Raw genomic sequence first — 17,227 nt, 5'->3', positions numbered from 1 at the left:
TATGCCGAATGGAAGAGTTATTAAAACTGAATAAAAACGACTGAATCGTTGAGAGGTTAAATGTATTTAAAGTTATTTGAGCCTGGATTTGTCGATGTTTGAATAGAGTTTACTGGGGTAATCTCGGAGAGTGGCTAATTTCGGGATTTGGCACGAGGGCGTAGGCGGAGATGAAGACTGCTGCGTGGGTTTCCCGGATGGAGCAGCGACGCCATCTTTACGCCAGTGCTACCGGTGGGTCTTCGGTTCAGCGGAGCGACAGTGCTGTTGCTGATCCACCACCAGGAATCGCCGAGCAGCCGATAATCCTCCCTTTGCACCGGGACGCCTCAGACAGTCCCACTACCCGAGCAACATGGCAGATAGAGACAACCAAGTATACCAGGCAAAACTCGCCGAACAAGCGGAGAGATATGACGGTAAGACTCCGAATAACTAAGTTAACAGCCATTGTAGAATGCCTGGCCCCTCTTCCCCCTCTGTGTCCCTGCGCAGGGGGGCTTGGAGACGCAGGTAAAGCTGTTCACATGGATTTGTTGGGTGAGAAACAAAATGGCGGAGATTTCTTCAGCTGAATAAATCAGTAAACGTTTAAATTGTTTTTCACTCAAAGCTAACGCGCGTTTCGGCGAGGTGAAACGCGTGCTGTGTCGCGTGCCCTGGTGTCTAGATAAGACCGTTAGTTAGCTAACACTAGCTATCCAGATTGCTAACTAGCTGGCTAGCCTTTCTTCAGCCCCGACACGCGTCACGGCGAACTCCATTCAAAAATACAACACTGCAGCAAATGTCCTCACCCCATCAAACACGCCTTGTTCCTAATTTGAATCTGCAGCGTCTGATCCAACAACCAGTCGCTTCGGTAGAAAAATACATTCGAAAAATGTGCTACAGTTAATGCTAACGTACCGCCCCACCAAGTGTTTTGGTCAGAGTAGCTCGTTACAGCCTGGTAAGCTAGTTAAAGCCAATGGAAAACTTAAAATTTGAGTTAAGTTCTTCACATGGTGTTGTGTGCACGCCGAATTTAAGCGTGGCGTTACTTTATAATAGCTCGTTTAAGGTGATCAGTTTGTGCTATGCCATGTGAGTTTGTTTGACCATACAAAGCGGCATTTAACTGTAAAATGTGATTATTTCGCCTTGCGCTTGTAATAACTAGGCTTACATTCCGTCTGCTGCTTTTAATGAGGCCAGTATCACCATGCGACTGCGTGGTGGCCCGTGTATTGATTGATAGATGTTTTTACCAATGGTGTACAGGACTAGGCGGGGCAGAGAGAATTGCTACTATGTGATTGGTGGCTGAGCAACAAACTCAGAAGTTTAGCTTGAGCCAACATTTCTTTGCAGTCCATTGTCTGGAAGTCGTCTTAACAAAGGTTTATTTAGCTGTTCACAAGTAAACGTACAGTATAGTCGGTTTACCTACACAGTCAGGACACATCTTGAACATCAGTCCAGTTTAGCATTCTCTATTTCCTTTGCTCCATAGTTAGTCAGTTGATTAACCTTCAGACAGTACAGACATACTGCCATTTTGGGTCTATAAAATAAAAAAAGCAGCTTGGGTGACATCAGAAACTGCACCATGAATATAATCAAACATTTTAGTAACAGCAGATCCACGCATGCGTGCTGCATTAACCGCCTGTGAGTCAAAGACTGCCCGGCCTGACTTCTGTGATAGCGGAGTCAATTTATGGAGGGGTCAAGTGAGCACAGCTGTTCACAACAGCAGATCCTTAGTTCACTGATGTGAGGCACGAGACTCTAACCATACATTGGGTTGCATCAATTTATGCCCATAACACAGAGATAGTACACAAGTAGGCTACTGGCAGAGTACTGGGGGACAATATTTTTAAAGGAAAACCACTGCAGGTGAGCTGAAAGCAAGACGAACAACAGTCTGAAGCCAAGTTTTGATTTTAGTGCGATCCCTCTCGCCTCAAGTTGTTTTAACTCAAAGTGCCCTTTCTTTCTGTCAGTGGCACACATGATGCACAAATGTTCAACATGTAGATAAAGGATGTGGTGTTTCTTTTTTTAAAATCATTTAGTCTGATTATTTTTGTGATAATAATGATAAATACCGTAAGTCACCAGAGTTTCAAGAGATCTAGTTCTAGGTCTAATAGTGTTAAGCTTTTCTGGAACTCATCAATGATTTTTATATTATATTTTTATGTTGCAATTAACTGATCTGATGATGGTGACAGTCCATGAGCTACCTGGGTAGTGTAGGTAGGTAGCCCTCCTGTGCTCATTAACTAAAAAAATATAACCTTTGTCAACTTAAGAGAGGGTTCTGCTCCTCTGTCTGGAGAGTCAGTCTGACATAAATTATGGAATAGTTTCTTATCCTCAGTGACTGCTTTGTTTGCCTTGTAGCCTCTCCCCATTTTTATTGATGCAACAAAGGCACCGACAGTTAAAGAGTAAGCCCATATGAATTGTCAGCATATTGTGTTCAACTGCCACCCCACACTTAAAAGTTCTCACGGCTTAAATAGTTAAATCACTGTTATTCGTCAACAACCCTGTCAAGCACCAATATGGTTGTGTTGTGCTATCCACCTATACAGCCTCACCCCTAGTGTCCACCGGACATCGCTGCATTGTGTTTGGGCGGTGCTGCGTCTCCTGGTGTCAGTTTCAACCATTCTTTTCAGTGTGTCGACTAGGTGCATGTCAGTAACGGCTCTGTTCTGTGCACTGGTCTCTACGTGCATCCATCTGGTCTATTTTTAATGTTTATAATGACAGTTGACAGTTTTTAACTCATTTTAGGAGTTTGTGATTGTATAAATAAAAAACAGGTATTATTTAGCTTTAAATCTGTGGCTTCAGGTTGAAGAGAGAAAAAGAAACACTGTTCAGTTGAAGGTGTACAGAGACACCAAAACTGAACAAATTAACTCAAAAACCTGTCGCTGATGAACAGTCTGCTTGAATTCGTGTCGTTTTGTAGGCTTTCAGTGGGCATTTTAACCACAGTTAGGCTGTGTTCGGACTAATTTGTAATGTTGAACATGCATCAGAGGGGACATATTTAATCTTAAAAATAACACAAATCTGAGCTCTAAGCAGCAATGAAATGATTATATGTCACAGTTACTGCTGCTCCATTAATGTGCGATAATGTCACATAGAAGACAGATGCTTTTTATAGCATACGTTGCACAAAGTACAGCTTTGAAGACTGGCTGTACTGCCCTTTGTAGCATCTCCAGAAGTTGGCGTCCAAATCAGGGCGGGAGTTGTGAAGTGGGCGGAGCTATTTTGGGCGCCGCTTGTTCTGGAAGTGAAGTCCCGTTCATTTTTCCCATAGACGCAGTTACATTAAGCCATGCAAAAAAAAAGCCTGTGTTAAGGCATGCAGAAATTACAGAGAAAACATGATATCTCAGGAACAATGTTGAAATAACCAAAACGGGCAGGAATAACCGAAATCTGTATGGTTACTACATCATGTGGGAGAGACAAGTGTTTTTATGTTCAGTAACACTGAAGACAATGCTTAAAGAAGAACCAAAATGCAAACACAGTGTTGGGGGTGAAAGACTTCGGGAATGAGCTGCCCGTCCCTCTCTGTCACTCTGTTGAAGCCCAGTTAATTTCACTTCGTGGCTGTTGATCTGTACAGCTTGTAATGCTGAGAAAATGTTTAAAAAGCACAGAGAGGTCATTCAGTTTGACTGCAGGCCAGGCTGGAGGGTAAAGTGATCAAAGCAGCATAGTGCTCCTCCTGGCCTGCAACCATCAAGTATCAGGTTTCGCCAGCATGCTGCATGGAGCGCTCCCATTGGCCTCTGCAGATAACACCCTGTCTGAAGTTAAAAGCCGAATGATCGACACACTAGTCCTGCCTCCAGGCTAGCATTTTTAGCATGCGATGTTGTGACCGGCCTGCAGCTTGTGCATTTTCATTAGCAAGCATGAAAGTATAAAGAGTTGTTTCCTGTATTCTCAGGTTTATCCAGAAATGACACAACACATGTTCCTGACAATTGTTGAACTAGTTTATTTTATTTAGGCGTGTATATTCCTGCTGTTCCTCCTTGAACTGCTCCTTGTTAATTCGTTGAATAGCCCACATGTTGTATTGTGGCTGTTTTATGTTAATCCCCAGGGAAACGGCTTGTTGTGCTGATTAGTAGCTCCTTCGAAGCAGCGTCAAATTGCTTTCATCGCCAATTCATCCCTGGATTCTAGATTCATTTCTCACACCACACCGACCAAATCACCTTGAGGATGTGCAATGTAAAAGTACAAGAAAGAAATCACATCTGATCCAGCTCATCCTGCTGGTTCATTGTCCTGGCTCCGTTCCCACAGTAGGTGTCCATAGGTGGTGAATCTCTGCATTAGAGGAGTTTAGACTCGGGCAGTTTCCCAGGCACTCCATTAATAAAATACTGAGGATGACAGAAACCTTTCAAGACTCTGCTCTGTGGTTTAAACTCTTTGTTAATGGAAGGAAAATGTGCTTTTTTTCTATTAAGAAAATCAATTTATGTACCTCTTTCCCCCAAAATGTTAGTAGTTATAGTGCAGGAGACAGTTTTAAATATCAACCCAAATCACAAGAACACATTTTCACATTTCCCTGCAGTTGTATTGAGCTATGCAGACAGTTTTTCTTTCACTTGATGGGTTTGAGATGTCTGCCTCTACCCAAATATCACAAGAGAGGTGAAAGGAATCGTGTTTGCCGTTTGAAGCTTTGAAACATTTGATAGCAACATTTCTCCCTGTTTCTCTGGATAATCCACAGAAAACATGGCCAGCAGTTTCAATAGTGACAATTTCTTCAGTAGAAATTAGCTCCAATGAAACCAGTTCGCCCAGTGTGAACCTAAACACCCTCAAAGGCTGAAAGTCAGCACTGAAACATCATTTTAACTCTGATAAGATCCCGTAAAGCAGAAGCTTCTCTAATGCATTTGTGAGTGATTTGTGATTCGTCCACAGTCCAGATCACCTTTCAATAGATTGTGATGATTTAATAGTCTACATAATCATAATGTGACAGTTGACCTACAGTTTAAAATATCCGAAAACAGTATGTTGGTCATTATTCCTTTTTCTAACCTAAACACATGGCTTAAAGGCACATTTTTAAGGAGCATTACCCCCACCTGCAGATCAGCAGATCAGTGTGAAACCATTGGCAGGAGACGTAGTGCTTCACTCATCACTAGAGATCAAAAACTCCAGGTGGTACCTTTTTAAATTTGGTTATTAAAGAATCTTAACCAACATTTCTACTGAATGAAACGTTAAACCGTTCAGAGACAAACTTGTCAGCGCTCTCTGATTCAGGTCCAATCAGCCACCGATCAGTGTCTGTTGGAAAGACTTGGTGGATCTAGACAGTGATGGTGGACTACTGAGCCAGTGCTGAAGCAACCTGTCAAGAGGGACCAGCTATTATATGTTAGCCTAAGCAGCAGATAAAATGGAGATACAAAGTGCAGTCAACCCGTTGAGTGTCTGCTCTTTGCTTGGGCGGGTGTAGGATTGAAAGGTAGTTTACAGGTACATTAGGTCAGGGGTAAAGGGTTGCCTCACCTGTCAGCGGGCTCAGTAAATCTATGACGCACAGCCTGATACTGGGACCTGACGATGGGTCAAAATGTCATTTAACACTAGGACTGAGCTGCCATAGGAATGCTAACCCGCCGTTTGACACATTTCACCGTGTGTATTGATAAACTGTACCGGGGCTAAAAATAAACCCAGTGCTTTGTGGCAGAGGTCTGCACAGGGCCAGTGTTTTTGTGAAGAACATACCCAAACCTTATGTGAGTATATCAGTACATCTATAATAAGATAAAAACAGCTAATAATATCAGATATGCCGATGTGTTTGTCACGCTCTAAATGCAGTGACAATCCTGACCTGACAAAACGTGACAGAAGAGTGACTGAATGTTCAGTTTGGTACAAAATGCTTTTACCTCCACCCTCTTACCAAACTGTTGTCATACAGTGTTCAGGTGTTGTTTGTGCCGGGGGTCTTCAGAAGCCCGTACCTCATGTCGTCTCCTCCCTTTGTCTCTCAGAAATGGTGGAGTCGATGAAGAAGGTGGCCAGCATGGACCTGGAGCTGACGGTGGAGGAGAGGAACCTGCTGTCAGTAGCATATAAGAACGTGATCGGAGCCAGAAGAGCCTCCTGGAGGATAATCAGCAGCCTCGAACAGAAAGAAGAAAACAAAAGCGGAGAAGACAAACTAAAGATGATCCGAGAATACAGGAAAACGGTCAGAAACTGCTAGAAAGCCAAATATACTCACTGGTTGCTTCCACTGATTGTAAACAGCGTGAGACTGTATTTTTCTACATTTCTCAGCTACAAAGTTTTTGAAAATTCAACATTTCAACACGTTTCTTTCACTGAAAAATGGTCTAAATAAACTACTTTGGAACCACACATCACATAACAAACGTACATCACCTGCACACATTGCTTTTGAGATCTTTTGTGAAGTTGTTGAGAACCTGAAAGCTTTGAATGGCTGCAGTCCATTTTCTGCCCATTTTGCACTTGCCAGGCAGAAGCATTAGTGAAACCGAATCTCACAGCTGTGCGCCCTCAGTGCTGACGTCTGCAACAGATTCCAACAAAACATCTTCTGTGAATCTCGCTGCAGTACACGGATTTGGTGTCAGTTAGCGTTGGTGGAAAGTTGGAGCAACAGTAGTCACTGTAGGCACTGCTGATTTTTAATGCTCCCAAAGTCCCGCATGGGGCACAGTGATGAGGACACAAACCCAGTGGATTAAAAGAGAACTGATTTGAAGTTGCTCCCTACCTTTTTGCCATGGCGGCAGAGATGCTGTACCCTTCTTGGCAGGACTTTCTAAGCTCTGCTCTGATTGGCGTCTCCACTTTGAGAGGAAGTCGTGTGATTTCACTTCTCAGAGTGAAATAATGAGGGAGGCAGGAACCATCATCTTTAAATGTGCTGCGAGCATCTCCCAGTCAGAATCTCTGCTTACAGCTGGAGGTTCGTTATTTCAACGTTTTGGCAGATGTGGGACTTTAAATGGCACCAAACGCCAAACTGGGGAGATTCATGAGGACTTGTGACTGTTAGCATCTGATTGCACTGTGCTTCTGCCTCTGTATGTTGCATTTCAGCAGTTGTAGACTTAATAAACATCTTATTTAGAAGTGAAAACAAAGGTAACCATGGTTACCAACTGACATCACTTCTAAAATTCACTCGCCACCAACTTGAAGCGGGCGAAGGCCACGTCCACAGAAAGAGCCCCGTCAGCTGCAGAGGACGTGTTGCCATACAGTCATGTGAAAAATGTCAGGTTGTGACAAACGCTTCCACAGGGACTCCCCCCAAAAGCTGCCCCATGCACCTCTGCCCCCTTTTAACTGCGCTGGTGTGGCGCTTAACAGAGCTGTGGGGAATTTTGTTCTCAGTACTTCAAATAAAGATTTTAGGATATTTTTAAATGAGTTGCTGCCAGTCAAAGCTCAGACATGAATTTGTTTGCGGGACACATCAAAGCTGAGTTTATTTGAATCCCAGCTGAGTTTCATCATATCAAATCAGCTTTTATTTTAATATTCAAAGGTCATTCTGATGCAGTACCTGTGTGTGACCACACAGTCCACTGACAGCTGTGTTTCTGTGTGTTTGTGTGTGTTTCCATCTGCAGGTTGAGAAAGAGCTGAAATCAATCTGCAATGACATTCTGGATGTACTGGACAAGCACCTCATCTTAGCTGCAACCACGGGAGAGTCTAAGGTTTTCTACTACAAAATGTATGTATCTGATAAACGTGTGTGTTTCTGTTCAGCGGGTTCATTCTGACACTTGACATGTTGACACGTACAGTTTGATTTGACGAGGAGAGATGAGTTATTTTCCTGTTTTATTTCTCAGCAGCATTACATTACCAAGGCAAATAAACACACAACAGAGTCTGCAGGTTCTCTGCTTGTCTCAGCTTGGCATCAAAATGATTTTCTCGTTGATTCGTTGGGACGTACAATAGAACGGGTTTCCCCTCGTTTAATCAGAATGTAGATTTCCGCGCACCTCTGTTCCTCCTGGCAGTTAATTATTATAAGTACGTGTCTGGCTGAGCTACTTCCTGTTAGACTTAGAGTGCAGTGGATCCAAAGTTGATCCCTAACCAAGTAATTAAATGTCCTTTTTTGCTGAGCAGCCTGGCTGTCGAACCTTAAATAAAGCGCGTAGCTGCCAGGTGCAGAGTTTCAGTCATTGCATTAATTATTTGGCTGTTATGTAATCATGTGTAGCACACAGAGACATATTTTACTAAAGGTCGAGAATGTCTTATTCATTTTTAATCACAGTTTTGCACTCTGGTATTAATTATTCAGGTTTTGGCAGAATTTTAAGAATTGTTAATATTTATTTGGAGTAAACCAGAGTCTCGTCCCGTTTGACAATGATAGTGATGCTGAGGTGTTGTTGCTGGGGAGGGAAAGCCAGCCCTCTTCGCTCCGCCTTACCTTCAGTTAGACCTTTCAGAGCTTAGATGCTCGTTGTCCTTCTGGAAAATGAATCTCTGCCACACAGCTTCGAGCCATGAAAGATGATACGCATGCGCAAGAAGCGGCGCCTGTCTTACATTAATAAGCAGATGATTTAACCCGAGGCACCAACTTTCAAATAGATGTAACCTCATCAGACAAGAATATTTTAGCCGCCATTTTCTGCACTGCGTGCCATGTGGCTGTCCGCGATCACATGACGTTCAGACTTACTTTGAGTCTGCAGCAGTGAAATGTTTGCTAATTGATCAGACTCGGTTTACTCTAAAACTTGTCTGCTCTGCTCTCCCCTGAAGGCTGCAGTCATCTTTTGATTGCACTAAACACATCAGGGGTCTTTATTTACTTTGCTTCATATTGTCTGGGCTGTAGATCCGTCTCTTAAACTTCTCTGCTTGATATATAGCACTGCTCCTCAGCTGGCTTCACATTGCTTCAGTTGAAAAAGGCTGACTCTGTCCAGCCTGGATTCAACATCTTCACTTTTTCCACAGTTCTTTTTGAAGTTAAAATTCAAAGACCATAATGAGGCAGTGACTATCTGCTACATTGACTAAAAGACAACAGTAACTCCTTCTGTGGATCAATATTTTAATGGAAGCTGTGACAGAGATTGAGGAAACCTTAACGAATAATTTCAGAAACAGAGTGTTTGTATAAAGAGTAAACCAGCAGCCTTTTGTTAGGGGACTGTATTCTGACTCTAACAGACTCTGGAAACTAATTTGTGTTTGTAATGACTAAATAAATGACTCTGCTGTTCCTCTGCTCAGGAAGGGAGATTACCACAGGTACCTGGCGGAGTTTGCCACAGGCAACGACAGGAAGGAGGCGGCAGAGAACAGTTTGGTTGCATACAAAGCTGCTAGCGACATCGCCTTGATCGAACTCCCTCCAACACACCCCATTCGTCTGGGATTGGCCCTTAACTTTTCAGTTTTCTATTATGAAATCCTCAACTCGCCAGACCGTGCTTGCAGGTAGGTGTGATCATTTTATGTTGTATTTTTAGCTGGTGCTCACTGTATGTGGGTTAAACACCTCATATATGACAAATCTAAGGAAAAACTGAGGTGTATGCAGTGCTGACAGTGCCATGGGTTTGCTTCTTCAAGGTGTTCAGTAGAAATAAAATCGAGGTTTAGTGTCACATTGGCCTCTTCAGAATAAAACCACTGCGTGTCACGTGAAAGGAGTTGCTCATACTTCACTCTGCAGCTCTGCTCAGCTTTTTAGCCTTTCTGTTTTGTTTTTGTGGATTTTTTTTGTCTGCACATTCACTGTCATGAACACCTGCCGGCAGCTGTTGGAAGCAAAGAAGCTGTGCTAAAGCCACGGTGCACTGCAGGCCAGCGCCAAACAGCAGAGAGAAAAGCTCGCCCAGCGGCAGGCGGACATAGCCAAGCATTTTCTCAGGAGCTGGTGGGGACTGAACTAGAGCTAAAAGGGTGTTTTTCTGCCCCATGGAGGCTAAAAATCCCTTCAGAGTGTCAGAAAAAGTTCTTTAAAAACTAGTGTAGTTTGCCATTTTTGTCCAGTTTTGGTAAATCACATCCACATGTTTAAAGAAAAGCTTTTCCTTTTTAGATGTGGCTCAAATCCCACATGAAAAGAGAGCGTGTTCCAGCTGTTGGCCCAGGATGCTCCAGGATGTTGGCTAAATGATTCTCAGGAACCTGGCAACTTGAAAACAGTCCTGAAAGGGAACAGATTGTTAATTTCCATCCTGGCACATAACCTCACTGCCTCTGCAGTGGAGCTGTGAACAGAATCCAAAGCAGACCGTCAGAGGAGAAAGTATAGGAAAAATAAATCGTATAGATAGAGTGTGTGTGTGTGACCGCGTTGTCTCGTATCCTCTCTCTGACAGGTTGGCGAAGGAAGCGTTTGACAATGCCATTGCAGAACTGGATACGCTGAGCGAGGAAAGCTATAAGGACTCAACACTTATCATGCAGTTGCTACGTGACAACTTGACACTATGGACCTCAGACGTGCAGGGAGACGGTGAGAGCCAGTTCTTTCTTCTCACGCCATCAGTACTAGCATTATCTCCCATTTCAACCTGTTCATCTCTGGGTGACACTGACTGGTGATTGGTTCCTTACTATCAACAACGTAACTCCCTTCTGACAGATTTTGAAGCCGCTGATTGCCTTCGGTCAATGAACAGTGTTTGCCAGGAGAGTTTCTGAAATATTCTTCATGTGCTCATGCTGATACCATCAAAAAGCTGCCTAACTTTTTCCTCTAACCTTTCCCTCAGCTCAGCGGTCTCTCTCCCTCTTTGACTCAGTACTCACACACTCGAATGCTCTCTCGTCTCTCCCCTGTTCTTCTGTAGAGTCTTAAGGACAGCCCTCTTCCTTCACTCTTCCTCCATTATAGAAGTGTGTTTTGTAAGTCATTGCTCCCTTCTTTGGTTTCACCTCAAGCTGTCGCTGCTGTCTCACCACCCTGACGTCCCTCACTAACCTCCTCACATCACAAAGTCCAGCCTTGTTGAATGTTTCGTGCTGGAGAGGAGAAGATCGCCTCTCCTGCCCTGTTTGCTCTGAGCTGTGATGGTTTTCATCTCTTCTTCACCTTTTTCTGCACGTGTTGAACTCGACTGCTGTGTGTTTGAATGTCTGCAGGGCGTTCGCAAGTCAGTGAAAGTCTAAGTCATGCTGGGGTGTGTTAATATCTCACCGGGACAACAGGTTATATAATAATAGAACACAATAACAGAGAGCACAAGTCCTGACTCGACTTCCCGGCTAGCTGCTGCTCCCCCGGCTCGTGTGACTCAATGTAACGTCTCATTGAGGTTTTCTTCTCTCAGTCTGTCTTAAAACAACCGTCAGATGTCCGTATGAACACTGAAACAGGTTTTACTGTAACCACCCCCCCCCGTCATACTGGCCTCACCCACCTCAATGTGAAGTCTGTCTTCAGTTCAAAAACTGCTGAAGCTTATCTGAAGTTGAGATGAGGCTCAGTTGATTTCTGAAACAGACTGCTGACTTCTTCAGTGACTTCTGTTTGAAGACAAACTGGAATTATAGTTCTTTAATATTATACAATGATGCTTCATCATTTTAAACATTTGCACGCCCCGTCCACCCTCCAACATACAAATACTCAGTTTAGTTTAGCACTTTTGCATATTTTCTGCCCTTATTATGGGTGGAGATTTTCACGTCAGCTCCCTTAAAAAACAAAGTACCTCTGCATTTAGTTTGGAAATGTGAGCAGAAACATGAGTGAAGTTTTCCACCATGACGGAGAAAGATCTGAATCCAGGAGTGATTTCAGCCGCCCCGCTCCTTCACCGCCGAACGCGGCCCGCTGAGGCGTAGCGGCGGAGTTTGGAAACCTGTGAACGCAGCTTATTGAAGTGTGATATAACGACAAAGTGCAGAACAGCATGCGAGGCTGCTGCTCTATCTCCTGTGGCTTTCTCACATCCCAGTTAGCCGCGGTGCTAATGAGCACTGTTACGGTTTCTATTTTAATCATGATGGATTCTCAAGCCTTTGTTATTTGTGCCTCTTAATTCTTCATTACACGGATGGCTGTGCCGTCTCTATGGTAACCTTTCTAAGCAACCAGTTGTACAGGCCCACGAGGCATTTTATCCCCTCAGTAAATCTGACTGGCTTGTTTTGAAGGCGCTGTGGATTAACTCTTGCTCACTGGACTGCATGTTGAACTTCTCAATGCAGCATGACTGACTGATCTCTGGTCCCTTCGTTTCTCAAAGAAAGATGGCTTCACACTGAACTCACCACACTTTCAGTTTGACATGATCACCTTAAACCTGCCGGCAGCTTGTTACGGGCTCTGTGCTGACACTGCGTCATGCAGCCATGAAATTAGTTTTGTGACATGAAAATATAGAAGATGATCAACCATGTTTGGAACACCTGACCAAAACGTGCCACACTTCACGAGTCTCCTCCTTCGTCTCGAATGCTGCTTTTTGAATGTTTTAGTTCACATTTATCTAACTGAAAGCCTGGCTGGGATCAGTGTGTTGTGTGAAACAGCACATGGGCACAGTCTCACGAACCTGAAAGACATGATCACAGTCTCTGCATGTTCTGCACACGAACGATTCGAGCTGAAACGAGTCAGTCGACACAAAATGAATCGTTTCTCTACCAAACAGGAAACTTGAAGATGTCGCTTTTGTTAAAATGTTTTATTTTTTTCCACTTTTTGACATTTTATAGACAAATAATGTAAAACATGTATCATGTTTGTAATCAGCCTGTTTGTTTTTTACAGCATATTAGTCATCAGACTAATGTCTGAGGTCAGTGGCAGTAACACACAGGAGGCTCCATCAGAGCCACAGGAGCCATCAGAGCCTGTGCAGATTATTATTGAAACCACTAAAAGCAGCTCGGCTCTTTAATCACTGACTCGACATTTTATTAGATTTTTGTTAACCAGGCTGTTAACTGATCGTAGTGAACAGTCAGTCATGTTTACAGTGATGACTGTGTTTTATCTTGTTTTAGGATTGCGTGTCATTAGCATTAGCTGCTAACAGTTAGCTCTGATCTGAGGTTTATCAAATGGTAACAGTCATGTGGAGTGGAGCAGGATGTTTAGAACGTCGTTTAGTTTTAAGTGCAGATTGAAATGCTGTTTGCATTGCATCATGGGAAATGTAGTGTTTTTTGGAGATTGACCCATAAGTGACTAAAGTTCAGGGTATCTCTCTTTGTAATCTGCCTCTCGTGTGAGCTGAAACCACTGAAGTCCGTCTTTGAAACGAGTGATTTCGATCGAGTGGTTGATCTGTGGACGTCTCTGGTTGCTCTCAGACTCAACGATAAAGCTGCGTTTACAGTCTCGAAGCTGTGATTCAGGAATTAATTAATGACTAAATGCTGATGATAATAACGAAGAGCAGGAGAAAGATGTTAGAGTCCTCGTCAACCTCGAGCGGGGCTGAGCTTCACCAGGCCGCCACATGACTGTTCTGTGCTTCTGTCGTTACCGCAGGTGAAGAACAGAACCAAGAAGCACTGCAAGACGCGGCGGAAGAGACCCAGTGAGACTGAACAACACAAGACAAGCCCTCCTCCTCCTCCTCCTCCTCCTCCTCCTCCCTGATTTCTCTCCTCCCAGCACTCGCTCCTGTCCCCAGCCACAGTTTTCAGCTGGGTTTATACTGCAGCCCACACTCTCTCTACCTTTTCCTCCATTTCTTCCCATCTGTCTCACCTCTCCTCCTCGTATGCACGTCATCCCCCGACCCCCCCGGGGCCCGCTCGGGTCTTCATTTCAACTCTCCAGGGGTTCCACCTTATTTTTGACGACTAATTTTGCAAGCCTGTACCCTTTAAGGTCCACGTCCTCTTTTACCGTTTTCATTTTGCTTTACTTTGCTGTATCATCTGTTGCCAAGTACGCTTGCCTGTATTTGTAACACACATATGCAAGAGTTTATTTAAAGACAATACTTCGCTGTTCAACTTTATCCTGTGTATGTGTGTTTATGAACAATATATTGTCCATGCTTCTGTCAGACGGTCAGTCAGTTTTGAAACGTTTCAGTTTGCAAATTGAGGAAACACAGCAGTGATGGAAGGTTTAAAAGGGATGCGTTAAAGCTTTTAGGAAGAACTAAGTGCCCTCTTTACTTTGTGGTTACCAAACCTGCTCCTTCAACACATCAAAAGGTCTTTTTTTTTATGGCAAACAGCAGAATGTCCCCCTTCTCCGAGCATCACTCTGACCTCTATTCTTGTCCGCTCTCGGACCAAGTATTGTGCTGCGAGGCTGTAGCGCTTTGCTAATGGCAGATAGTTAGGTAATGGCTTTTTAGCAGACAAACTGTGCGTATGTGTGTGCGTGGGAGGGGAATGCTCAACACTCTTGATTGTAACGTAATGCAGTTTTGCATTGGCACTATATAAAAAAAAGTTTGGGAAATAGAGGCCTGCTGTATCTTTACTCCCCTGACTCTTTCAGGTTTTCCTCGTCTCGACTCTGTCTCCTTCCTCTCATTTCCTCTCTTCCTTCTGTTCAGTATGTGTAACGTGAATCTGATTTGTACTACTGGATGTTCTCACCGGAGCCACAAGTACCATCTGTATTCTTACTGAAACACAGCATGGAATTAACATTAAACTTCAAATTGAGAAATGTTGAATGAACACGTCTGAGATGTTTTCTTTTTTCTGTTGGAAGTGGTTTGATGGATTTTTACTGACTGATTATTCACCACTAGAGGGCAGTGCAGGCTACCAGAACTACAGATTGAATGCAGTAATTCTGCATTTTGTTTTATAGGCAGTGCTGGAAGAAGTACTCAGATCATTTACTGTAATAAAACTACCAACACCTCAATGTAAGAATACTCCAGTACAAGTAAAAGTGCTACATTTAAAATCCTACGTGGGTAAAAGTAGCCCTCACTCAGAAGTCAAACTGGCCCCTGTGACTGATATTATTAATAACAGTTAAATGGTGCATTAATGTCTGAGCCGTGTTTTTCTGTTGTAGCTGAATGAAGCAGAACTGGTTTTAAGTGTTTAACATACAGTTCAGTCCAGTGGTTCTCTACGCAGGGTTTGGGCCCCTCTAAAGGAGCACAAGATAAATGTGAGGGGTCAGGAGGTGATTAATATGACGAAAAGTTCTCTGGACTTTCATGTGAATTGTTGGATAGTTTTACCTCTTTTGGGCCTCAGACATTTGACTTACACTGTCTTTGAAAGGTCTCTTCAGTTGACCTGCTAACAACTCAAAGACATCTGAAACATGATGAGCCAGAAGTGTGAGCAACAGCTGGTTTGATCTTTAACAAAGCACCATATTTTATAAACTTATCCTGAGTTCTCATGGAAAATCTTAACTTGCATAGTGACCAGTAACTACAGCTGTCAGATGGATGTATCAGTAGTAATTATTCTGCAGATAAAGTGCCAGTGTAACTTTATTACCAGTGTACTTCAGTGATGTAGTTGGTCAAAGTGGAGCTTATTTTAACTGCATCATAATATGTTTGATAGTTTAATCAATAATAAAAAAAAAATCCTATTTTACAAACTGATCATGTTTGTGAGTAAAATTTTAATCTGAAGAAACCAGTAACAATAACTGCCAAATTGAGCTGAGTACAAAGTACAATATATACATACATATACAGTATAATGACCTGAATTGCAGTATAGAGTAGCATGAAATAAGAAATACTCAAATACAAGTAGCTCTAAATTGTACTTTTTTTACTGTACATTAGTAAATGTGTTTTCCACGGCAGGTTATTGGAATGATTCACCTTTTACCTGTAAGAATCTACGTTTTCATCTGTTAAAGCTCGTCCTCTGCAGAGAACTCAGTCCGGCGGCCGCTCACAGTCTTCAGTCAGAATTTTAACCTGAACAGTTCAGGAACATCGAGCCTGAACTGACAAACGAAGGAAGCGAAGGCCAAATGTTTTTAACTGAATGTGTCTATAATAGAAACTCATCATTAAAACTGAGCGGGAAAAGTGTTCAGCTTCGTTTCTTTCAACCACCAACACAGGCATGTCAAACCGATTCCATAAAGGGCCCCAAGGAGGATCACACCAGCCTGCAATCAATTAATCAGCTGATAACTAATGATACCTTGATGTTGATTGGTTGGCCAGGTGTGCTCCTCCTTGGTTGGAATGAAAACCTGCAGCCACACGGCCCTTTATGGAATCGGTTTCACATATGTGCACTAACAGGAATCAACGTGCTAATTGTTTACCTGATGCACGTGATGCAGAACGCTACAGCTGATTGGTTACACGGACTTTCCAAACGAGTGTGACGCCCGGCCTCCAGCTGAGTGAGTGTTTGAGTGACATGTTGCCATGGTTACTGTTACTGTCGGCGCAGACAGAGACTAGAATTTGTTCATTTTATGTTTTCCAATTAATTGCTGAACTCTCAAACTCACCAAAATAACATAATTGGTAACTCTTGAACTTTTTACGGTTGATGCAGATCCGGTTCACGTGTGCACGAGGAAGAATCACACAGAAGAACATCAGTGTGTTAGAAACGGACCCGGTTTGGGTCAACGACTCGACCGCGTGTTGCGAACATGCTGTTAGTGCAGGACGACGTGCAGGAGACATTCAGATCTGCAAACGATGCTCGTATTGTTAACAATGAGTCGCACAAATTGACATCTGAGTGTTAGAAGAGCTTCTGTGGACTGAAGCAGGGCGCGGAAACACTCCAGCAGTAACACAAGAAAACAAGACTAACAGCTCAGTGCGCCTGTGAGGGGCAGATCTCTAACTTATAATACTCATTTAAATAATAATAATAAATACATGAATAAGTGTAGCTTTACTTTGTGTTAATAAACAATAAATACGCTGAAATAATGAACTGAATCAGACTACAGAATAAAACCTGGTCCTGGTCTGTGGAGCTACATGTACTTTGTATTCCAGGATGTGCACCCTGTGGTCTGACCTTCATCGTGAAGGTGAACATGAGCCGGGCTTTGTTACCATCACGGTTTTTAAAGACCACACGGTGATCCACTGCAGCGTTTCACATCCGTCAAGGTTAAAGCAGATTTTTCTTTTCATCACTAATATTTTCCTCTCTTCTCTCCTCTCTGCTGTCATGTAATCAGAGGTATTACTGCTTGGTATATGTACATATATATATATATATATATATA

The 17,227-nt window shown here is 43.1% G+C and overlaps 1 protein-coding gene across 1 annotated transcript; it reads left to right on the top strand.

Moving 5' to 3' along the window:
- The first annotated feature begins 221 nt into the window (after positions 1-221).
- Positions 222-14,699, top strand: LOC121616960 (14-3-3 protein epsilon). Its single transcript, XM_041951887.1, has 6 exons — positions 222-419; positions 6,072-6,271; positions 7,689-7,795; positions 9,328-9,534; positions 10,425-10,561; positions 13,553-14,699. Exons 1-6 carry the CDS (start codon positions 356-358, stop codon positions 13,603-13,605), a joined length of 768 nt encoding a protein of 255 aa, XP_041807821.1. The 5' UTR covers positions 222-355; the 3' UTR covers positions 13,606-14,699.
- The last annotated feature ends 2,528 nt before the right edge of the window (positions 14,700-17,227 follow it).

The sequence above is a fragment of the Chelmon rostratus genome, chromosome 14 (genome assembly GCF_017976325.1).
Source record: "Chelmon rostratus isolate fCheRos1 chromosome 14, fCheRos1.pri, whole genome shotgun sequence".
NCBI classification, from domain to species: domain Eukaryota; kingdom Metazoa; phylum Chordata; class Actinopteri; order Chaetodontiformes; family Chaetodontidae; genus Chelmon; species Chelmon rostratus.
This window is presented reverse-complemented; position numbering and strand designations above follow the sequence as displayed.